Raw genomic sequence first — 25,657 nt, 5'->3', positions numbered from 1 at the left:
ATTAGCTGACCTCCACAGTCACAAAAATTGTGCATGTGATCACAAAGTGAATCCCAAGCCTGACTGGCTTCCTGAATCAGCTGTGCAAAGTATAAAGAGATATCTTCTCTGTAAAGCCAAGGGCTCAGTACTGTTCCTAGAAGTGTACCCCAATTAGGTTCCCTAAACTAGGTTTACTCTACTTACAGAAGTCAAAATTTTATGATGTGCAGAAGCATGAAAGGACATATCTTTATACAGACTCCCACTGCCTTACCCATTAGTCTAAATAAGCTGAAATTTTTGTGTCAAATAATAGAAATAATAATATCTAAAATACTGATAAATACATAACTTTTAAGTACTTCAAAAAGGCATTCTCATAAGCAAAAAGTGACAGTTTCTTGTAGTTGGAACATAAAAAGAAAGACTAGAACTGCAGCAAACACATCCCTAGAAATGTGTGTTGAATGAGTATTAGTTTAAATCCATTGAATTTGGAAAGCTAAAAAATTATAAATTTATTATAAAATCTTATGCTTAATTTTATACTGATTGGAACCTTATTTATCAAAATCATCTGCTATTTTCTGACTTGCATCAGTGTGCTCTTCAACTCCAGCTTGATCATGGAAGGGTTTAGAGTAAAGGCCTACTAAATTCTGCTGGAGCTGATTAAGTTTTCTTCCTTTTTATCCTTCTCTTAATTGGCTTTTCTTTGGTTTGTTTTTTTTTCCATTTTTTTTCTTCATTAACTGTTCAACAAATGAATGTTAAAAACTCCCTTCCTAGTGTATTTAAATTTAGTGTTAAGTTAAATGCTAAAAACTTATTCTGTAAATCACACTTGCTGTAAAGCTCTGTCAGTTAAGGTGTTTCTTGGTTTGATAATGATATAGTAGAACAGATAGGGAATGACAGAGTAGGAAGATTTTACCTCAGCCTGTCTATCACTGTGACAAGGCATACTATCATAAACTGACCAGTTCTCTTATCGAAACAGCAAAAAAAATCTTAGTTCCATCATAGTGGTAAAGAATATAAATTTTAACGCACATATTAAGAGGGATAATTTTAAGGCATTTAGAGGCACCAATTTTTATGAGTGAAATATAATATCGTCTGAATTTTTAATCTCTTTGTCTTAAATTGGCCCCTAAAAAACAAACTCAGGCAAACATTCACACTACAACACACACACACACACACACACCAAAAAAAAAAAAAAAAAAAAAAAAAAAGTCGAGCAAGCATGAACAAATAACACTTAATATTCAAGGAACAGAAGGTACAGCAAAGAAACTGAAAGAGCTCTTTTGTGCCTTATGCATATATTTCAAGAAACCACAACCCATGAATAACGTTCTGGCTGCAAGATTTCCTCATAGCAATACTTTTAAAGGCTGCATTATCACATAGCAGTTTTGCTTTTTCTCAGGTCCCAGAAGCATCATGGGTTATGTAGTATGTATTTCTTTCATTTTGCTGAAGCAGTACAGATAAGTGACCTGCTGCACAGTTTGCATTTTTTGCTAGCTTGTGACATAGGGGAATTTTTTTGGTTTTTTGAGGCTTGAGGTTTTGCAAAAATACGTAATCATTCTATTTCAGTGGGGTCTTTTAACTAATCAACATTTGCATGGGAGAAAAGTAGATTCTTAAGACACAGGTAAAGTATCAGATACAGTTTGTTCTTCTGGCTCAGATTACTTAAAACAAGCAGCATTTATATGGCACTGTACAGAAAACTGAATCAAATCCCAGAAATCCTATATAGATTTTAAGTTATGGACACATTACTATTTAATATATTTTTAAGCTACAATGTGTAAGAATATTGGAATGTTTTCTTTCTAATAAAAAAGTCACACCTATGTACTAATAAGAAAAAGAAATGTATTTTCCAAAGCTCAAGGTTAAATAATTTCTGCTCAAAAGGAGCAGTTTAATTATAAAACTGAATATAATTGTCTCTGCTGGATTTTCCCAAATCAATTTTAAGAAAAACATGTTGAGTTTACATGAAGTTATATGTTAGCTATAGCATTCACTTTCAAGATTTACTCATGTTTTTAATAAAGACAAATGTTCCTAAGAATCAGTGGAGGGTACAACACCATAGATAAAAAAAAAAATTACAATATTTATAATTTGGAACAGAAAATATTGTATGGCTGCTGTAAGATATCTGTTTTCTATAGCTGCATCTGTACTTATGTTCTATATTGATGAGATGGAAGAACAGCCACTTCTGCTGGTCTTGAGAGTGGAGAAGGAAGAGTATAGAGTAATTTTACTTCAGAGACAAGAGGGTTGGAAGGTTATTCCTACACAGAACTTGGAAGAAGCAGAAAAGGAGGTAGAAAAACTGTGTCTGGATGACTTTATATTCCATTCTTCTGACGGAACTACTCACTGAAACAACAGAGATAATAATTTGTTCCTATCTTGCATATGATTCTAGTAGAAGTCCTGGGGAAATCAGTTTGCAAGGACAAAATCTCTCCAGGGTCCAAGGAAGTGTAACTGTGTCCATAAAGCCTAAATCTTGGACTTTGAGAAAGTCAATGACAAAACTGCCATTGTCTCCAATTTTATTCAATAATAATTATGGCCTTGCAAGCAGTAGCAGAGTACTCTCCTGCAGAGTATTGGCAGGGCTCTCTCCTGCAGTTTGAGAGTAAACATTTTCTTTTGTTTAAGTTCACACACTGAGGGAAATTTCCTTTTCACCTCTAAGTTTTACCATACTAAAGATCTCAAAATGGAAACAATAAAAGCCTTTTCTTGTGTGGAAATCATTCATCATCTCTCTCCCCAGTCCATACCACCCCCTCCTTCTTGATTGTCCAGAACCTCAAATACCTCAAATAATAATATTTGATTCTTTCAAGATTCAGGGGTAGGATAAACTTCACCAAAAAAATGCTTTTGCAATTTAACCCTAACCTTTGTTAGACAGAAATTACTGTGAAATCCTTTCAGTGGTGCAGGAGTTACTTATGATGTGGCAGGGCTTTTATCCATTCATAAATGTTTTAAGAAGTCAGGTTTCTTTCACTGACAAATGTTGCAGCTATTGGTAGCTAAATTCACCTGCATTTGAAGCTACTGTTAATTATGAATAAGGAAGCAAGATTCACAAAGGGAACCCATTTTAGCAATTTTCCTACAAACATTCCTTTGGTGTGATAAATGATGCACACCATTTCTGAACATAAAGACAGACTTATCTATTAAATAATAATGTATTCACTGGCTGTAGACCTTCTGAGCATCAAACATGCTTTTTTTTAGCTGTCTGCCTTTAAGTTTTTACAGATTTCATCATCTTATGACATTTATCCCAAATGTAGAAATGAGGACAGTGGAAAGTGTTTGTGCTTCTTCAAAAAGACTGTGTAAATATTTTACTCAATGAATGATAGAAAATCTCTGTAGTGAATAATGCACTTTAAGAAACTACACAGACTAGTGAGGTTAATTTTGATTATGCCTGAAAGCTTTATCTATAGAAGCTTCATATTTGTTAATGAGAATGCAGAAGAATGGCACCCATTTAGAGTTAGATCAGAACAAATGAAATGGCATTTGTTTGTAAAGAGGCTTTTACTCTAACCATATTTGCACCATATTGGAACTAAATTTAACAATAAGGGAGAATACAGTGTAATTTACATAGGAAAAGACATCCATTACTGTATCAAATTCATCCAGAAAGGTAAAAAATAGAGAGTATTTGCTTAAACCAAATAAAAGAATGAACAGGAAAATGCAGTTATTTACTAACAAATTTGCCAAAAACGAATAAACCAGGAAACAGTAGTTATTTCTGTTGCTCCCACTTTTTTTCAGGGGAAAACAGATTTAAAAATTACCAAATTTGTTGAAAGATAGCATTTTTATTTCTATTTTAAAACCACCTATATTTCAGTGTGAAGTTGTTTGTCAGAAAATCTCATTTCTTTCAAAGCTATCTGATGATGATTGCTTTTTCTGCAGTATTGATTTAATGAATCAGAATAGATTCAATGTGGAAACTGTCTTATGTGCATATTCTTTTGTAAATAGTGCTTACAGTAATTGAAGAGTAATGCACACTAATATTGAGGCAAATTGTGTTTCCCTATCTCATTCAGGGGCAAGTTCTAACTACCAAACTATGATCATAAATGTGTGAGTGACTATAGGAATATAGCAGGTACAGCCTCTTAAAAGAGAGTCTGCAAGCCATCCATGGAAAGTCATGCAAGGGTGTGCTCTGTAGAACTGCACTTTATTTATCAAGTGGGAATAACCTGTAACTGCCAAAGTCCATATCCACAGCAGGACACAGGTTTATTTATAACAAGCACATATCCCATAGAGCTGATTCTATTAAAAGAATAAGGTCTTTAAGTAATTGAGTCTTATTAGACTCAATAAGAAGAGAAAAAGGCTTTATGCACAGAGCTTCCCACCTTCCTACTTTCCCCACCTGCACAGGGAAATAGCCATCCTTCATGAGCTGCTATGAGTTCCAATTTAGACCCACATCCTCTGCTCTAAAACCAAGTTTTTTGAGAGGCTGGCTTAACAGAATGAGAAGAATATGGCATTCACTTGCAGTGAGCCTTTTTAAGCTTTCAGAATAGATTCATCTCTTGTTGGTATCCAGCTGGCCTTGTTTTGAGTGCTGCAAAATTTTCCTTGAAAAAAATCATACAGCACAGACAGAAAAAAAAAAAAAAAAAAAAAAGCAAGACCAAGCTTTTGATTTACTATATGCGTGCCTTAAACGTACATATTTTTCATGTTAATGATACATTTACTGGAAACATGAAGTGGTATTGTGGGATGCCAAGCACCTGTCGCAAAGAAATTTCATGCTATAAAATCATCAACAAACTATGTCCCAGAACACTTAGAGCCATATCAGGATAATATTCTTCTGTAAGAATTAAGCTGTTTACCAGATTTTCTATAAATATTCTTTTAAAATTCATAAGCTTAGTAAGAAACACTAATAAATATTTTGAAATTTATAAATACATCAAGATTTCTATGCTGACTTGTTTATTAAATTAATAAATAATTATTAACTAACCTCGTTATCATTATAACCTGGGCTTTGCTTGATTAACAAGCTATTATAATACCAATTTCACATAAAATTAAAATAATCTTAAAATTAGTTTGATTTAAATAATATTACTAAGTAGTGGTGTTTCCATAATGGAACAACTGGTGCATGTAGCAAGAGATATTTTCTTCATATTTTGATATACCAGATGCACTATACCACTAGTAGCAATGCAGCATTTCTGAGTTCCTGAAGCATCTATTTTGTGAACTGGGCTAGTGCTGTGGACCCCTAGAAACAATTTTGGGGATTGTATGACTCCTTTGTTATCAATGCCATATGACTGACTGTGGAATATGAAATTCCATGGATATTTTTTTTTCCTGTATGAACTCAAATTTTTATCCCTGTAAGATAAACATATACAAATTCATTCTTAAGTGTGAAGTGAATGTGAAATGGAAATGAGAATAAAAAAGAATAGGACAATCTGAATATTTCTCTTCAGTACATAAATTAAAAATTGACTTGATGCTGATTAATTTGCTCTCAGAAAAATTCTTCTCTACTTAAGCAAGTTTGCCCTCAACAGACACTGTTTTCAATTTTAAGAAGAAGCAACATGAAATATTTGGAAGACAGAAAAAAAAAATATATATACAGAGTAGTTCTCCAACTTGCCTGTGATCTGTGAATGTCATGACTTTGATAGGCAGATGAATAGGTGCTTCAGCCAGGCTGGGCTGTACAAAGCACAGCTAAGAACAGCCACGCACTTGTCTGTAAAGGGGTTATAAAGGAAAGGTTGCAGATCTCAGCTGGAGGATATTTCTCCCTGTGAGCACAGTGCAACTTTCAAACATACATCCCTCCTCAGCACAGCAACACAAATGCACCGGAATCATTAAGGGAAGGTTGTAAAGGTGCTTCCAGATGACTTCCCACAAGGGCAAGTAAAACACTGTTTTCCCAGCCTTACTGAGTACATTTTGCAGGCTGATCCTGCTGTTACACCTACCTCTGTCCCATAGGAGAGGTATGTGTGCCAATGTCATGCCAGGGCAGCAGATACCAGCTCTTTGTCTACTTAGCTTGCAAAAACTCCTACATTTCCTGGCTGAGCAGTACTGCCAGCTGTGAAAAGAATGGAAAAGCACTTTTCCCCGTGGACAGGTGAAATAATAAACTAGTCATGGCAACAGTAAATTAGCAGCGCATACCAGCACTGCAGGGTGTATGTAGGATTTGTGTAGCAACAGGCTGAGTCCCAGAGGTATTACGGACTTTGACAAAGGAAAGTTAATGATGTTCAAGTTCTACAAGGCGATGCTCATGTAAGAGCTACAGATGATAACTTTACATCAATTTTCAGAGAGAACAATCAACCCTACTTACAGGAAGGGAAACAGACAAAGAAATAAAATGGTACAAAGAAGCCCAATGGTACAATTTGTGGACAGAATTCAGTGAAAGTGTACTGACTTTAATGGCAGTACTCGATCATTCAGCTGCCTTCCAGCACAATAGTTGTAGATGAGTGTGAAGTTTATCTTTCATTCAAGCCATAGAACATGAAAGGTCAGAGAAATGAAGAATAGTCTAATTTCATAGGACTTCAGTTAGGAACACCTAAAAATTATTGATCTTAGTAACTCCAGCTGAGTTAGTGAGAAACAACAAGAGAGAATAGACAAACATCAACTCAACAGAGAACAACTAAAGCAATGTTTTCTCCTTTCATATGAAACTGGGTCAGTTTGATGAAGGTTTAAGGTCAAAACCACTAAAGGTAAAAACTGAAACCAGAGGACCTATTAAAAAAAAAATCTGGATCATTTACCAGCTCAAATAATTAAATGAAGTTTCCTAAGTGCAGGTTTTATACACACAGACACTCAGATTGTCACATGCCTGTTTCAGAACAGTTATTTCCCTGGCTAACATGGAAGAGAAAAATGAAAAAATAAAACGATGAAAGAAGGGGGGAAAAAAAGACTTTGATCAAAGGCGTAAATCATGTGCATTACTAATGCGTGTTGCAAAACAGTTAACAAATATTTCCAAAAGAAAGAGCAAATGAATTTTACATAGCCAAGTATTTTAGAAATACACATTTTATGAGAACCTTACAGGAAAAACAAATGGCATTTTAGACTGTGTTCTACATACAAGATTTCTCTATCAAAGATTGTGAATTTTATATACATATATATATATATATATATACATATATATATATATCCTTCTCATATATTTTATATAAAAATGTTTTGAAATATTAATTTTTAATTTTATTAATTTTTGTCGTTTAGAAAATATTACCATGAATATTTTCAGGAGCACACATTCAGAAATATTAGCCTTCAGAGAAATAAAAATAATGATTAGAGCATAAACAAGTATTTAGAAACAAGTATTTAGAAAATTTCTTCCGTTCTTCATAACACCTTGTGTCATTTTTACACCAAAATTTTATTTTGAAAATTCAGTTTTCAGTTAGACCTTTCTACTTCTCTTTCCATTTAATAAAAATAAGTTAATAACAATTCATTTTATATTCCATTATTGCACTGGAAAAATCTGTTTAAATAGACCATCTATTATAAACTAAACATAACAATATTTTTTTTTCATTTCTTTGTCATGATGCTTACAACTTTGAATTGCCTGTTTCATGCTTTTGTTTTAAAAATCATTTAAGATCAAGTTAAAATTTATTCAAATTGAAATATCTTGGTGGCTTCAACATAAATTTGATCTATCACATAATTTTGTTCTTGATATGTTTTTTTTCACCATGCGAAAAGCAATGAGCGAACATGTTCTATCACAGATAAATAATCATAAAAAGAAGTCTTGGAAAAATGTAACTTTTACTTGCAGATCACACACAGACACATAGACACACAGACATGTAACATCAAACTTGGGAGTTAATTTCTTCTAAATCAGTATCAATCTACACAAACAAGGTGAAGACTTATTTTAATACTTAGATATTTCAGGACTGTAAGTCATGAAAGATATACACTACAAACTGGAAATGTTTACATACTCAGGAATGTTAAGTATCTAATATCACTAAAAGTTACTCCAAAACTAAGATTATACACTCACACTTTATACTACTATTTTGCATAATTTCTTCCCCACCTTGGTACATTAGACAGTATAAATCCCTCCTGCTCAGTAGGTCATCTTAAAAATACTGGGAAATTTAACCAAAATTTAGAGAAAGACGGATGACTAAATATGCCAGGACTCACCTAGCCTCGGGTAGTGTCTCTGTATCTATTTTTTATTAGACACAAGCTGTACCTATGTTAGCAGGTAATGTGAACCAGTGAGAGTGTTCTGTAGAATGAAGCAGCTGATGGAAAGGAATGATGCAGGCAATAAACGCACCTCAGGGTTTTCTGCTGCGAACAAAATCTCATCTGGTTCAGTGGACTAAGTGCCAATTCATGTAGTTCATCCTCTCAGCTTTTTTTCATCAAGAAGTGATCTAGTTAGTACTCTCCAAGACCTCTCCTGATGTGAACAAAACTACAGTAAGTCTGAATGATCAAGAGCTTTGCCTCAAGTGCCCTTTAATTCAGAATGAAAACACTCATGAAGAATTGCCAGCTAACTGGTAACAATTCTGAAGCACAGCTATGACTTCAGAATTTCAGAAGAATAATATCACATCTTAATTTTGAAAGAATCAAAAAGAATTTTTTTAAGAAAAGTCCTGTTTATATTTTGGACACATCCCAAAATGGAAGTGAACTTTAGTTTATGGCTGCACTGTATGTTTAAGTAAAGATATAGAGCTCTTATTAGCTGGCTATAAAGTTTGCAGTGGCATAAAGTGAAGTGAACTGAAATTTAACAGGATAAAATGAAAATTTACTTTAAAATCCCTGAATCTGAAAAACAATTTCTGAAAACATTTTTTCTTAATAAATTCTGTCAAGATGTATAGGGCAATAACAACATTTAGAAAAATGTCTTTATTTACTTTATAGTCATTGTTTTAGGCTCATCTTGTCCTTTAGTGTGTAGCATTAATGAACATTAAGGCTATGAATGACTTTCATGGTTTTTTAAGACATTTTCATGACAGAATATCAATGGCTTTGAAAAGTCCTTGAATGAATATACCCATATTTATCTTTGTTATTTACTTTTTTCCTACAGTTTAAGTCACATTACTGGAAAGTAACAATGGAGACAAATTACTGGAGCAAATAATTTTTATCTACTTATTTAACTCAGTATATGGACTGTCCATCACTAACAAACATGACAGCAGATGCCCCACAAACACACAGAAAAAATAACCTTTTCCTGTCCTAGATATTGGAAAGAGGGATTTAACGTGCCTTTTTTCTCCCCAAAAAATATTGTTTTATATTTTCCCCAATAATACAGAATTATCTGTATAGTGCATAAAATGTGATCAAATTCAAGACATATTTTTTATTAACTTGTAAAAACCATAGGAAAGGTAATGCCAATAGGCTAATTACTTATACCATTACTTTTTACAAGTTGTAACCACTAATACTTTCAGATAATTTTAAAAAAAAATGAGCAGCCTGTCAGAATTATTTAACACACTGAGGAAGCCATTACTTCGGAATCAGTCTCTGGGGCTGGGCTCCCCAAAGAAACTTGTTAACAATCTATTACAGGGAACACAGGTGAATACCATAAAACACAAGGCAGACAGACTGATATGAACAAAAGACTCTCAGTTGCCTGTTTTGCCAGTTATTTTAATAATTCCATCGTCTATTTTGCTGATCCATGAATACAGTAGGCTCATGAGGACTTGGCAGCACTGGCCTTTAATCCCCTCCCCTCTTCCCCTTGAGCTTACTTTACCTTACTTTTTACCTTGCAATTACAAATTTGACATTATTAATGTCAAGACTAGGAATGGACTTGGAAGCTAACTATTTAATCTAAAGAGCACTGCAGTGCTGGATGGTGGAAAATTTAATCAGTAATCCTTTATTTAATTTCCAGGTAGGCAGATCTGCCCAGCTCCCTGTTACTGTGTCCTTCAACACAGACACAACTCCCTGCTTATCAATTCAGACAATATCAAACTGTAGAACATTATTTATATTAAAAAAGCCCCACATTTAACAATAACCAGTAAAAGCAGAAGAAAGGACTTTCTAGTTTTTAATGTTTCAATTTCATTCGTAAATTATTCAGGCGAATAATTCAGTCTTCCTGTGCTTCAACTCCCTGCTTAGGGAAGAGAGCTGATATTTCCTTGGCTCACAGAGACACTGCAACGATAGCCATTGAAATGTTCAGATGCCTTAGTGATGAGGCCCATAAAAAGCCTCTTTAAATCGCTCTACTTTATAGACAGGTTAATAAGCAAAGAGGACAGAACAATTCATTTTTTTGTTTGATAAATTACAATTTATTTTTTAAAAGTGTTGCTCCAAAACAAAATAATAGGTTAGTCATTAATTTATTTTTAATTGTTAATATATCTAATTTCACTACTCTGGGTAATAAAATTATGCTATATTTCCAACCACACTCACCTGGCAGAAGACTCATCTTGATGAAGAAGGAAAGATCAAATGCACTTCAGAACCAAGACTTACAGTAGCTTTCAGATATGATAGTATAATAAATATGTCAAAATTGTAAATAGAATAAATAAAATAGTACATAAAAAAAGAACCAAACCAAATCTTGTTTGCATCCAAATGAAGGAATGACTTATTTTTGGTTCTGTATTTTGCTATACAAAAAAAACCAGCAGCTCAAGTTATTGTTTCTAATATAAACCATAAACTTGTCACTGCCTTTTACCTACTTGATAATATCAAATTAATACAATATATTAGTATAATAATTATTAGTACAATATACTAATAATTAGTATATTAACAGCATAATTTATATTATATATAATATATATATAAATTACTCAAAATAAGTAAATATTTTACTTTTTAAAAATTTCACTTGTGCTGGTTGGTTTTTAAAGTTTTCAGCATTGATATAATGGTACTTAATCTGCACAAATGCTGTCTGCCAAAATTCATTGAGCTTGCACAGGAAACTCCTGATTCTGCAAACACTCATTGATTATTTTCTTGGACTCTAATACTGGCATCAATTAAACTAGAAACAGTTCCCTGCTGTTGGGCTGATACAGCTGGATTTGACAAGCAGGAGCTATTAACTGACTTATATGAGAGTGCTGAAAAGTACTCTTGGTTTCTAGAAAATACATGCTGCACTAATATCATCAATGAGACTTTTTTCCCTCAGCTTTCTCCTCCACAGTTTATGCTTCAATTCTCACAGTAAGGAAAAAAAAACAACATTGTTACAGCAATTAGACTGTCCTATCTCACTCTTTTATTATAATCCTTAATTCACATCAGCAATAATACATACAAATTTATAGCCTTATGGTTTTTGACAAAATAACTGTTGTTGACTCTCCAAATCTGAGCCTTGGAACACTAAAGAAAGTATCTTTGGATCCTGCATCATGAAACACTAAAAAACTCTACTCTCTTCAACCTAGTTATTTTACACTGACATGAAGGTACAAGAAAACATAAAAGATTCAGAATCAGCTGTGATCAACATCTTATTCAGACATCACTCCTGAAAACCAGTGCAATGAGAAAAACTTGAATATAACAAGTTCTGCTGAATGGCACAGAATCATCATCAAGGACTATTGTTTATCCACTGCCACAGTGACATAGAAAAGGGTTTACTAATTAAAACTCATTTACTGACATTAGCCTCTAGGATATTGGAATGGAAAATTCTCTCATCTTGTCTCACCTTAAGCTTCTTTAAAGGACAACTTGAACTGAACACCAGAAAAGGGTTTTTGAAGACCCAAAATTATACAAAAACCAATGTGGTGTACACATTCCTGACAAGCCTAAATTCTTATTCAACCAGCACATAAAACTATCATCTACTCTCCTTCAATTTATGTTGGATTTTGTGTATAAAGACTGTATGCAAATATAGACAGACACTGAAGGTTTCTAAACTTGCAAGACAAACAGGGAATTCTTCCACAGAATTAAAGCAAAAGGTGTGATTGAAAAATCCTTTTGTTTACTTCTTAATTTTCAGCTTACCATGCGGTCAGTGTAACAAGACATGATCACAATTCTTACCCCCTTTACGAGGTCATTTTATTTTTATGAAGCGGATTGTGAAGTATAATTAAAACCACCTACTGCCTTTTATAAGAACGCCATGAGATTTGCAGAAGATGGTAAAAATATCCCAGCAAGAAGACATAGAGGAATATTTGTGCATTGTAACCTGTCTGTCTTTTGCAATCTGTTTTTCTTTGAATGTAGGCAGCACTGTGGTTCAAGGGTTGTCACATTCATGCTGCATGTGGATGATGAGCTTGCCTGGGAGGTTTTGCTGCACCTTGTCAAGTCCCCTCATATTCCCAAGCTGGCCTGAGCATAGGCTGAGCTACTTCCCTCTTGCTTAGAGTCAGAGAGGAAACCAAATCACAAACTGAGTGTGTGGGCTGCCTCCTCAGCATAGCAAATATGTTTTGTGCTTAGGTCAGCTTCAGATAGAAGGTATTCTTTCGGGGACTTGTAAGGGGCCTGAAGAGGCTCAGCTCTTTTTAAGGATGTTTTAAGGATGATCCTCTGTCAATGACATGGGCTAGAAAACTAAAGCAGTTAGTGTGAAATGGCTGGCAGTATGAGATATTGAAAGGCATGAAGATTTGCAACTACATCCCAAGCCTCTTGTTAACCAGACATTTTGCTTGGCATTGTTTGTATAGTGACCTTCACTACTGTCTTATGTTTTTTGAATCTAATATTATAACTGATATACCCAAATCGACAAAAAAAAAAAGTAAATTGCTAGGAAATCTATGCATTATGAATCTGCATTATTTCATAATGCAGATGTTTGCATTTTACATATAAAGGCAAATGTATGTATTTTTCACTAGGAGAAATGCTATTTAATAAAATGTATTTTTTCTATTTAGAACTGATTTCTTACTTGATGAAAGTCCTTGCCCATTATCTGTCCAAACAGCTTTCAACAGAGTTAAATGAGTCACTTTTGGGAGCATGACTAATGTATATATAAACACTTATCATTAATTTATTCTAGGTGGAGGAGCATATCTGTTACTATCATTGGTCCCCAAAGTATGGTATGCTGCACTGGGTGCACGTGGCCATCAACCCAGAACTCTGTCAATAGCAAAAGTGAAGGTCAGAGAAAGCACAGTTCACCACTGTGAATTTCCAAGTGTCCAGTAGTTCATGCAGATATTGGTGGTGACTATAGCTATCGGCCTTTGAAAACATACTCTTCATCATTAACGTGAAAAATTCTGTTGTCTCTTCAGCAACCTGTGGCATGGAGCTGCCTATTTTGCATTTATTAATTTTGTGAAAAATAGCTTCCTTTCCTTTTCTCTGAATGTGCCACCTTCATTTGTATCCCACATATCTTGCATCAGTGAAGGCAGAAATCTTCCCCCTTTAGTCTCACCCCAGTGTTCTAGATATTTTTGAGACCTATCATATCTTCTCCTCTTTGTTTCTTTTCCAGGTTAAGGAGACCTATCTTGCTCAGTTATTCCTCACTGACAAGTCAGTCCAAAGGTCCTGGTCAACCTTTTGTCCTTGCCTGTACTTTTCCCAGTTCTTTGGGACACATGTTCTCTGAGACTAGAGAGAAATCAATCCCAGTGAGGATGATACAGGCTCACCAGAAATTTAGACACAAAGCTGTATTAATGACATCTATTTCCTTCAGCTGCTGCTAAGAATTTCCAGCATCCCATTTGCTTTTTTTGGCACTCACCACGCACTAAGCAAATGCGCATACAGCTATTCTGAAACAAGATCTCATTTGAGAGAGATCATTATTTCCACACAGCAGAACAATTTATTGATGAAATTGGAATTATTGCACTCCTCCCACAGTGTGTACTGCTTTACCTCAGACTTCATGTCTTATTTTAGTCCTGTTTCATAATGTTTTTCCTATTTTTCCCTTTAGCCTTTGTCTTTAGTAACTCTTGTAGCTTAATTTGAAGAGCAAATACTTCCTTGGATACTTACACTTTCCAAGATAATTTATGATGACATTATACAACATATGCCCCAGCCTAAATCCTTACTGATACTGAATATAGCATCATAGTGTTCAAGATGAAACATAGTAATGTTTTTCAGTGCTCAATTAAGCATTTTCACAACAATGGGAGTGAATAATCCTTCTGTTACTGAAAATCTGTTTCATTTAGCTAGCAGTAGCAAGGTTTTAATGGCATTACAGTATCAATCATTGATAACAGAATCAATAGCAACTCTAACTTACATGTTGAGGGACTGACAGCTAAAATAAATACAATGCACGCAAGGTAATATTTTTATCATTAGAGCCGATGCTAGAAGACAGGAGTTTTTTCCAAGTTTGTTTTGTTTTTTACACACACTTTTCTCTTGCTATAAGTACACGAATAACTACTGCACACATTTATTTATGTATATACTTATGTCTTTATGAAACAAAACCTTTTCCAGAGGAAAATTAAACCTAGTTGCTAAAAATTAAAACTACATTAGATTTAATTTCAGGATACGTCAATGATAGTGGACATTGCATCCTCTTATTAGCAGTTTTCAGCTTTTCTCCTTCCTTTTTCACCTTTTATGAGATCAGTCCCTGGGCTGGATGGGGGCGGGACATGTCACCCAGCAGTGTGGATATAATCACCTTTCTCCTCAGTCACCCTCTCCTGCCTGCAGAGCACATGTATCACTGCCATGCAGCAGTCATAGAGCACGTGCACCTGGTACTGCACAGTGAACTATACCAAGGAACTTTTCAGAGTTTAAAAAATTATTGGAAGGAAAAGGCAAATTTAACACCAGATTGTTTTTATCCTTTAGATCATCTTCCAGCCTTAGAAACAGCATTATCTGTTTCTAAGAGTCTAAAAATGTCTCTTCAAAGTTATTGGGTTATTTGGGATTTTATAATCTCCATTTGGGTTGACTAAATGTTAAGCAAGTGACAACAGAGAAAACTATGTCATAGTGTTCCTGTTAAAAAATATTTTCCACTACTGGGTCATCTAAATAGTGTTTGGTTATTTTTATGTATTAATATTATTAAGTCTCAGTTTTAGTCTTCTCCCATTCCACTTTTATTTGTTAAGACCTGTTTTGACTTTTCATGTTGATTTTTATGCATTTTTTCCTTGGGTAGGAAAATATGTAATCTACTCTGTGTTATGAAGTAATTGTTATGTAATAAAGACAAGGTTCATTTATGAAAGACAAGTCATTTCATCAACATGTGAAAAATACAAGCAAGTTTTTGGGTATGCAAGGTCTATTTGAAACTGGAAGAGAAGCTGTGGAGTCCAAAGCTGCTGCTAACTGGGTTAATTCCTCAGAACTGAATAGGAAACATAACAGATCCTATGCAAGAAGTAAGGTGACTAACTTGCATCAGAGTGGCTGTAAGATGCAGGGAGACAGAAAGAAGGATCAGAGAATGACTGTCTATAGAGGGAGAGGAGATACAGGTCATGTAGAGCCTGTGGGACATGAAGTGCTGCTGACAGAGAGGGAAATGGTCATTGCCATGAAACCAATACTTGCTCCGAGTCCATTGCTTTCTACATTATATAACAGAAATTGTGGTTTGATATATTGCTTTCTGAAGAACAGGGGCTTTTGCACCTTAAGACATCTCCTATTAAAACACTAAATCACAAACCATATTATGCAATGGCAGTGCTTGACAGGACTGCCAATCACAAGTATTTCTGCTTATAACTTGCATACAAGGATATTAACTGCAATGATTGAAGGTGAGATAGCCTTCCAACTTGGTAGCCTCTCCTATATGTTGATGCTGGACAGCTGATAGGAAATTATTCTTTCATTTTCTTATGAAGCATGTTTTATCAATGATTGATTCTAGCTCTGGGGTTTTGGGTTTGTTTTGTGGGGTTTGGGGATTTTTTGTTTGTTTGTGGTTTGGTTTTTTTTTGGGGGGTTTTCTTGCTTAGTTTTGTTTTGTTTTTTCTGTTGTTGTTGTTTCAAGATATTTATCATTTTGTTTGGAAAAGAATAATTTAAGTTTTAATTTTTTACATTCTATTCCATGGTCATACATTGGTTTTGAATTTCAGTGATGATTTTTCATGCTATGTTTTCAAAAATTTTCGTTATTGAAACAATTTTAATCACAGAATCAAAGCATATTCTGAGTTGGAAGGGACCCACAAGGAACTTTGAGTCCTTGCCTGCACAGAACACCTTCAAGAGTCACACCATGTCCCTGAGAGCACAGTACAAAAGCTTCTTGAGCTCTCTCAGGTTGGTGCTGTGACCTCTTCCCTGGGGAGCCTGTTTCACTGCTCAACCACCCTCTAGGTGAAAAATCCTTTTCCAATATCCAGCCTAAACCTCCATGACACAACTTCAGCCCATTTCCTTGGGACACCACAGAGAAGAGATCAGTGCCTGCCTCTCCTCTTCCCCTCACAAGGAAGGTGTAACTGCAGTGAGGTCTCCTCTCAGTCTCCTCTTCTCCAGGCTGAACAGACCAAGTGACCTCAGACCCTCCTCACAACTTCCCCTCAAGGTGCTTCACTGTCCTCGTGGCCCTTCTTTGGACACTCTCTAATACTTTAATGTCATTTTTACATTGTGGCACCCAAACCTGCCCCCAGCACTGGAGGTGAGGCTGCCCCAGCTCAGAGCAGAGCAGGACAATCCCCTCCCTTGCCCAGCTGTGATGCTGTGCCTGATGCACCCCAGGACAGGGCTGGCCCTCCTGGCTGCCAGGGAACACTGCTGGATCATGGTCAACTTGCCATGGACCAGGAACCCCAGGGCCCTCTCAGTGCTCCTTTTTAGTGAAATCTGTATATATATCCAAATTATACAAATATGCATATTTTAACAATTATTTAGGTAGAACTATAAATTATTTATAGTTCTGAAATTTGCAGTTTATTTTTTTTCCAATTACTGTTTTAATGACAAATCCACATTCCTCTGCAATGAGCAAAGGAAACAAAAATGTCTACATTGTGAAAAAATAATCCATCTCACAGATATTAAATCCTGATCTTTAATAAAGTTTCCTGTCACTTAATAGTTATTTAATAATTCTATTTTTTTTTGTTTTCTTGATGAAATTTTATACTTTTGTAGCATGTTTAAGTGAGGCATTATGCTATACCCCCTTTTTTCCTTTCCTTTCCTTTCCTTTCCTTTCCTTTCCTTTCCTTTCCTTTCCTTTCCTTTCCTTTCCTTTCCTTTCCTTTCCTTTCCTTTCCTTTCCTTTCCTTTCCTTTCCTTTCCTTTCCTTTCCTTTCCTTTCCTTTCCTTTCTCTCTTTTCTTTTTTCTTTTCTTTTCTTTTCTTTTCTTTTCTTTTCTTTTCTTTTCTTTTCTTTTCTTTTCTTTTCTTTTCTTTTCTTTTCTTTTCTTTTCTTTTCTTTTCCTTTTCTTTTCTTTTCTTTTCTTTTCTTTTTTCTTTTCTTTTCTTTTCACACCTTGCATGTTGCAGCAATGATAAATTTTATTCCACTTCTGAACTTTCTCATTATTTCAGTTTACACATTGTTACCCAGATACAGGAATGGCTACAAGTATTTAGTACTTTCCCACATTCTGCTGTATGGCAAATGCTATTTAATTTATTACTTGGCATTCTAATGATTGTCCACAAAGGAGGTTGCATGATCCCACCTGAATTTTAATTGATGGTCTAATGTTTCACTAGTTATAAATTCAGCTTGCATTGCTGGCATACAGAATACATGTCCATGTCTGATCTGACTATCAATAACACTATGTCTACCAGGTGAACCAGAAATTCTCAACCAAACTCCATATTTAGATTAAGCAAATTTAAAATCTTCTAATTTTTCTTGGATTAAAAGAAGAGACTACATTTTAGTTTGTCTGTTCTCCTCAAATCCTTTGAAGAATTTCTATATACTTTATACTATATTTTCCCATATTTCCCTGTTTAAATAAACTTCCTGCCCAGATGAAGACATTTATACAGAAGTAATCCAAATAAAACTACAATAGGGATAAGATTTTTCTTCAGCAGTTTAATTTCTACAAGCTCATTTGTATTTCTCCATCTGTGTTGGAAACATCAATTTCAGACACACACACAAGCACCATTAGCACCATACAGTCAGCTGTGTTCAGAGGTCTTGAGAGACCCAGTTGCTCATTCTAACGGGATCATTTCCACAGGCTCTGAATCTTCTACAGTGATCACTGCATTCTTGCATAATACAGCCTGCTAAATTTTAGAGTTTGAAATATTCCAGTCTGTGACCTCCTTAGTTGTTCAGAACAATAACTTCAACCTTCCACATCCTCTAAAATGTGGGTGACAGCTTGAGAAGTTGATTCTTCCTTTTTTATTTTAATAAAAATAAAAAACTGTCCTTGTCCTGAGCTCACTCTTTCTCCTCTCTCACGCAATCAGTGAAAACATAGTCCTCCCTTATTTTCAGCTCAAAATAGCTTATACAATTTTCATCAATGTAAGGACCACAGGCAAGAGGTCTTAGCACTACTACACTCCTAATTTTCCTGCTATGAGCTACCTAAGCAAATCAATAAGCAAAGTGAAGCCACTAGATCAATAATAAACATTCTGTTGCAAGTTGTTCATCTCTGCTGCATGTCTTTGTACACCATGTAAAAAGGTAAGCTTTCAGGAGTAAACATTAAATGCAAGTCTGACTTGCTCATGGGGGTTTTGTGTTTCCATGGTTCTATTTCCTTCTCACACTTTCACGTGCAACTGTCAAAATTACTTTGAGTCTCACATACTCTATGCAATATACAGGATGCAATGCTTTTAAACTCACCACTTTTTATTCACCATACAGACATAAGTGGGAGAGACAAAGGTCTCAGCTCAACAGAGCAAGAAAAGAAATACTGAATTCTGATACCAGTTCTGATTCCTCCTACACTTTTTTTTTGCCATTTTATTTCTTCTCATCAATTTCCTTGTCTGTAATAAATTGTGGCAGTGCTTTTGCTTGAATATGTGCGTGGCATAAACTCTGTAAGCCAATTTAGTAAGCCAGGTTAATGTGATCATGCCTGAATGCTCTTTAAATTACTATCTAAAGACCACTAAGGCTCAACAAGATTTCACTTTGATGTCAGCAGACAGAGGTGAGTATATGTTCAATGTACTGAACAAGCTCATTCTTATACATAACATATCATTCATATTATAATCATGCAGAAATGAGTACTGTGATGTCCTGCATCATGGGAGTCAATTAATACATTACTAGCAGCAGTCCCTGAAACATTTTTCATCTCCTTGATGATGGCACTGTGCAAATGTCTAATGGAAATAATACACAGCTATCTCTAATATTGTTATATTTAGTTGTAGGAATGGAATCTGATGAATTATGAAAAAACCCTTTTGACAACATTAAATTAAATATTATTGTGATCATATCACTAGAATACTAGTAAAAATACAATTTAAAATTATAAGTTTATTCAGGGTATATTTATTAATAGATTTAAGTGTGGTTTTTTTTTTTTCCTTCAAAGGGTAGTAGCTTTCACATTTACTGGACACATTTATTTTCCTTAAATTTTATTTTTTGTTTCAAGTTAACTCAGTGCTTTTGAATAATGACAAAATGATGGCCACTGCTCTGTAAAATTGTTTGTCTGAACTGATTCAAAGTAAGCAGTACAAAATTTCCTCTACAGACTGCCCTGTCATCCAGACACTCACCCAAGAGGGAAAATAACTGTAAAAAGAGAGTGTATATTCAGAAGTACAAGTTGATTTAAGTCTGATGGAAAGTGGTCAACATTAATTCCATTATATTAAAAATTACCCACTACAAAACGCATACATGAATTCTATGCTCATATTTCAGATGCAGAGGATAAATTATGAGGTTTCAAAAAGACATGCTGTTCTGGTCACTGGTGTAGAGCTCTGCTTCCTCCAAATCAGCACTTTTTTCTGCCCTGATATATGATGAATATGATGAGGCTTTCTCAGAACTGAGTCAGATGAAAAATACCATATTGTTACATTACCCTGTACTGCCATAGAGCAGTCATGAGTATTAAATTTTTCAGCATCGTTTTCCTAACAAAAAGTATCTGTAGTAGTTCGTATGTGAGCATGCATTAATGTGACAGAGGTTTAAAGAACAAACTGTTGCAAAACATAGGTTATTTGTTGGCAAAAAAATATCTGGTAAGCTGAGGTTCTGGGACTGTTGGTGGGGTTTTTTCCAGTTTGTTGTTGCTGTTGTTACTGTTGTTGTTTGTTCTACGCTGGAAAATAGAAGAGAAATGGCATTGAAGAGGGTTTTGCAATCTGTTCCTATGCACCCAGTCTGCATCCAGTACAAGCTATCATATGCCTGTCTCTGCAAACTTGAGGACAGACAAAAAATTCTCACTGGAAGCAATTGTGCAGGTGTACAACATAAGAAAGATGTGATACATTTAGACACTAGGAATGCAAAGACACATATAAAGGGAAGATGCCACATGCAGCACTACTAAAACCTTTGTTAGTATTATCTTCACCACGTTCTTCTCTTGAACTTTCAGTTTATTTTGCTGCCTCTACATGTCCTGGTTGAAAAACAGCAATAAAGAAAGGCTACAAACATATTTGTAGTGTCCTGGTGGGGCTGCATCCCCTTGAGCTATCCTTGCATAAGGGCAATTAAAACTTTTACCTTCTTTGTGGCTATAAAGTCTGCTGGGACCTGTTCATGCTTGAGGACCCGACCCTCTGATGATTTCTGTCACCATTCACTGAGACCTGAGCTTGTGCATTAAAAAAACAGTCATGAATGTTTTTTTGCGTTCATCCACAGGTGCTGTTTTTGCCTGGCCTTCTGGAGCTTCACAGTACCAGGAAAACAAGTAAAGCACTGCAAAGTAAATGAACAAGCTCATCTTTGTGGGTCACATGGTAATACTTTAATTTTACTTTTTAGACTGGATCTCCTTAATGAAACTTGAGCAAAGAGGGTTATGTTCTGTTTATCAATCTGACAGATTTTTATTCTGCTTCCAGATTATATGAGCAGATTCTCGAACTTTAATAATCATCTTAAATGCTTTTAATGGGTAAGCTTCAAGTACTACTTCAAAATCACTGCCTGTAAAATAGAATAATCCCCATCAGTTTTCAAACTATATTTTCATCTGCAACCTGACATTTCTTGAGACATTTGTTGAAAAACAGACGTGAAAGGAATTAGGTGCACTAGCTGGTAACAGAAGACATTATTGTTGCAAATCCATATTCTCTTCCAGAGTGTTTGCAATATTAGCTAGTCACCCTCAACTGTTTAGTGCAACTGTCAGCTGATTTAATAGATACATTAAACTCTTATTTCTAAATTATTGTGACATTATTAGTGCAGTAGATCTGTAATAAGTAATCTAAATGCCTATGCACAGATGTCCTGATATCATAGCTAGAAAATTATAAATCCTTTGTGATTTCAGTTCACATGAAATACCCTACACTTTATAATATACTTATTGCCACTTTAAAATATAGAACAGTATTATAAAAAGAACTAAACTGAAAATATATGCTTTTGGAATAAATGTTTAATTTTGGTGAATCATTTATTTCTGCAGATTTAGTTCTGCAATCAATCCAGAACTCAACTGCATTTAACACCTCAAAAATCTTATGTGATTTTAAAAATTTGCATACAATCCCAAGATATTGATTAGTGACTAGCAGGTATATTTTAATATGTCGACAATTTTAACTTTTATGAAGCTTGGCTTTTGCTATCTGGATTTAAAAGCACAGTTTCTTCTAAGGAACTTCTACCTTCATTGAGAGCTTTGTGCAAAATAAGGGTAAAACACAAACATCTCCATCTTGGTTTTGTATATTGTTTGTGTTCTGCTTTTGTAAGAGATTCAGCAAAGATGACATACAAAGACTGGAAGGGTTTGTTGGGTTTTTTCAGCTATATTAAATCAAATATATAAAGCAAGTTGTGAAAATCATCAAAATAAACATTGTTGAAAAAAGTTATTACCTGGAATTAATTGCTCTATTCTAGAAGAAGGTGTTTTGAGGTAAAAAAAATGAGTTTGTCTTTTAGACTTTCTTCATACTTGAAAAGTGTCCCACAATTTGTAATAGTTCAAAAATGTCTTAAGAGGTAAATTCCGGGTAAATCTGTGATAATTGTCACTCTTAATGAAAACATGCCATAACTTGCTTATAAACTTAATGTCAGTGGAGAAAAAACAGAACAAAGGAAGCACCTGATTCATCAGCACATTGAAATTATTCCATTTTGTGCAACATTGCCATTATTTTGGCAGTTTTGAACTGACCCTAAATGAAGACCTAAGAAAAACTTACACATAGGAATAAAAAGATGAATGAAAATATGATAGCTCTGTCTTTTGACATTAAAGGCACAGCAATCACTTCACCCGTGCTACAGCACCAAATGTGATAAGAGTCCTTGTTGGCATATTCAGCGAGGTGCCAGAAAAAAGGTATGTGTTAGAGAAAGTGTTGTTTGTACCAACTAGATATGACAAATATAATTTTTCATTGTGTGGTCCCCCCTTCCTTCACTTATAACAAGCTCATTTTATTAACTTTGTGATACAAACACTCTGCATTGCAAATTGCTTTGACCAATGTATTTTAGGGCTTAACACAAATGTCTTCACATGCAATTTCCAAGTACATTTTTGGCTGCTTTTCTAAATAGCACTAAATAATCCAGTGTTTTATTTATTCATCCTCAGAATAGCTTTCTGGAAGGGCAGGAGGACAAATTAGTTTTCTGATTTTTTTTTTTTTTTTTATGTAGGGGAAAAAAACAAGAGATTTCCAGCTCGTACACTAAGAAAAGAAAAAACAAAAAAAAAAGAAAAAGGAAAAAAAAAAGTTGACCGAGGTGCTAAAGTAAAAGTTGAAGCATGATGACTCATTTTTACAGTAGGTGAATGTGAATTTGAAACCCTGCTGTCTAAAGAAGGGCCATCTGAGGACCCAGGAAACAAATATCTGAGTTGCCATTTTCACTGAGTAAAGTCCTTAAACTGAAAATTATACACAGCATCCAATTATATGTTCTGCTAAGATTTTCTTCAAGTGTCTTTTTCAGCTTTCTTGTCTGAAAACCTGATTATTTAAATTCACCACCCCCACACCCCTTGAACAGTTTTCTGTCAATTACTTATGCCATCATAGAGAAACAATGGATACATAATGAGAGAGGTAATTGCAAAAATTCTCTGAAGGTATGATTGTGCATGTCTACACACAGTATAAAAGCTGCAGTTCAGTACTTTGAATTATGAAGCAATCAAACATATTGGAAATACTTGAAAACAATCTGAACTATCCAAAATAAAAGTAAATGGTTCTGAGACATAAGACAATAGACCAAAAAAGATGTGTCTTCATTAGCTGAAAACTGACTTGAAATAATTGTATCAATCACAGTAATGACTGTGCATTCTGGGCTTGAGATTTAAGGTTTATATCTTATCTCTTGATATCATAAGAATGTTTGTTGCTAAAAATCAAATATGCTATTGCAGTAGTCTGAATTAAAATTAGTTGTGAGACACAGACTTATATCAGAACTTTTTTTTTTTTGTTTTGTTTGTTTATTGCTGTTGTTACTGCTGTTTTTGTTTAATTCCAAAAGCAAGAAAGGGTAAATAAGACTAACATATAAAGAAAGTATTTAGTGACTACAGGAAAGGCTGGATGGTAAAAGCAATGAGCAGAGGGAACTACCGCCAGTTGAAGATTTGTCCCATCAGAAACAAGTGCACATTTATAATATGTTATACTACTTGTCTATGTAATTTGAACTTTCAAAGAAATAGTAAACAATTACCTTTCCAACATACTGAGGTTCAGAGCCCATGTACTCCTCCAGCACAAAAAACTGATTCCACACCCAGCCTCGCTTGACTCGCTGGGCAGACGATCTCCTCTCTGGCACTGGGACAACATTTTCTCTTGGCTGTGCTTCTAAAATCTCTTGTGTTTGGGTATGCAGTGGCGTTAGGAGGCCTCCATCAAACAGGACCCAGAGAAGCAGGGATAAGCAGTTCCTTGTGAGCATTGGCAATGGCTTCCCTACCGCAAGTAATAAAAACTCCAGCACTTAATGCAGAGCAGAGGGATCCAGGTTTGAGGTGTCTGTGGCCTTCACCACTTAGCTTCTGATTTTATTGCAGAAATGCTAATGCAGGCATTAATCCTTCTGATGACAATGTATTTGTCGCAATAAATTCCATCTATGGGGACCTATAAAAAAGATTTACATGCAACATCAAATTACATAGGATTATACTAAAGTTCATCAAAATTCTCACACCTAGTTTAGTTTCTAGAGACAGAGAAAAAGATTAAGAATCACAATTTAAGAGAGATTGCTATTTTCATTGTATCACTGAGCTGCTCTAGAACATTGTACAGTTATTGCAGGAATATCTCGTTCTTGCTCTGCTTAGTGTTACGTTTGTGTCTGTCTGAGAGAGGTCTGTAGCCTTTCCTTTAGGATCAGTTATCAAACAAAACTGTTTCCCAGTAGTGATAACAAAAATATTTACTCCAGATTTACAAACAAAATACCATGGAACAGGGGATCCACTCTGTCACCCTACTGTCCAGGGCAGGAATCCTTTGCTCACTTTCTCTGCTAGAAAAATCTCTTGAAGTCTTCTCTGCAGTGTGCTGGTTGACAGCATATAAAAAATAACTGCCTGTAGGACTTAAGATAGATGCATTTTATATTTTTAAAACAAAAACACAATTTATAGCACTGTGGAATTCAGCACTTTGTTAGACTTATATTATGTCATTGATTTTTAAGCATAGGTTTCTAGGAAATCACTAGAGATCTGCTTAAAAATCAATGATATTATATGGACCTCAAAAAAGGAGAATAATAAAGCACTTAACCATATATATTTTTCATTTTCAAATACTACCAAATGTTATTTTTTCCTTTTGAATAATATATTACCATCCATAACAACAAATAACGTAGACATTCTTACTTCTTAGGTACATGTTGAAGTATTTAAATATAAAGGATTTATAATCAGAAACCTGGAAAACTTAAAAAGTCTTAAAAAAGAAAAAAAAAAAATGCCCAAGAAGAATAACTGAATGTCATATGCTAAATTTAGGGTGAGATTTCCTACTCTGATTTGAAAGCATCTTAATAAGAAATAAAGGTCAGAATAAAATATAAAGTAAAAAATAAAGTAAAATAACCTGGTGAAAGGTATCTACTGAGTGTTTTAATTCTACCGTCAGAAAGGGTAAAAGATGAGGAAAGAACTCTCATCTGCTCAGAATCCTTCAAATAAAAGTTTTTCTATGTTCAAAATATTTACATTTTTTTCATCTACAACAAAATATTCTTTTGTGCAACGGGCAAAAACTTCTTATTTGCACAATCATTTGTAGTCTATGGATTTTATTCCAGCAAAGAAGCTTTAAGACACAACCCAACCACAACAGGGATCTACATTGAATAT

At 34.7% G+C, this 25,657-nt stretch overlaps 1 protein-coding gene across 2 annotated transcripts in view; it reads right to left on the bottom strand.

The window, feature by feature from the left end:
* The window catches only part of CDH12 (cadherin 12), a 150,739-nt gene extending 126,508 nt beyond the window's left edge, over positions 1 to 24,231 (bottom strand). For both annotated transcript variants that reach the window (XM_062499222.1, XM_062499309.1), the window contains exon 1: positions 24,001 to 24,231. In XM_062499222.1, coding sequence (XP_062355206.1) covers positions 24,001 to 24,231 — 231 coding nt within the window. The remainder of the gene's footprint in view (positions 1 to 24,000) is intronic.
* Between the last annotated feature and the right edge of the window lie 1,426 nt (positions 24,232 to 25,657).

The sequence above is a fragment of the Cinclus cinclus genome, chromosome 1 (genome assembly GCF_963662255.1).
Source record: "Cinclus cinclus chromosome 1, bCinCin1.1, whole genome shotgun sequence".
Taxonomy (NCBI): domain Eukaryota; kingdom Metazoa; phylum Chordata; class Aves; order Passeriformes; family Cinclidae; genus Cinclus; species Cinclus cinclus.
Note: the sequence above shows the minus strand (reverse complement) of the source record. Positions and strands in the feature narration are given on the sequence as shown.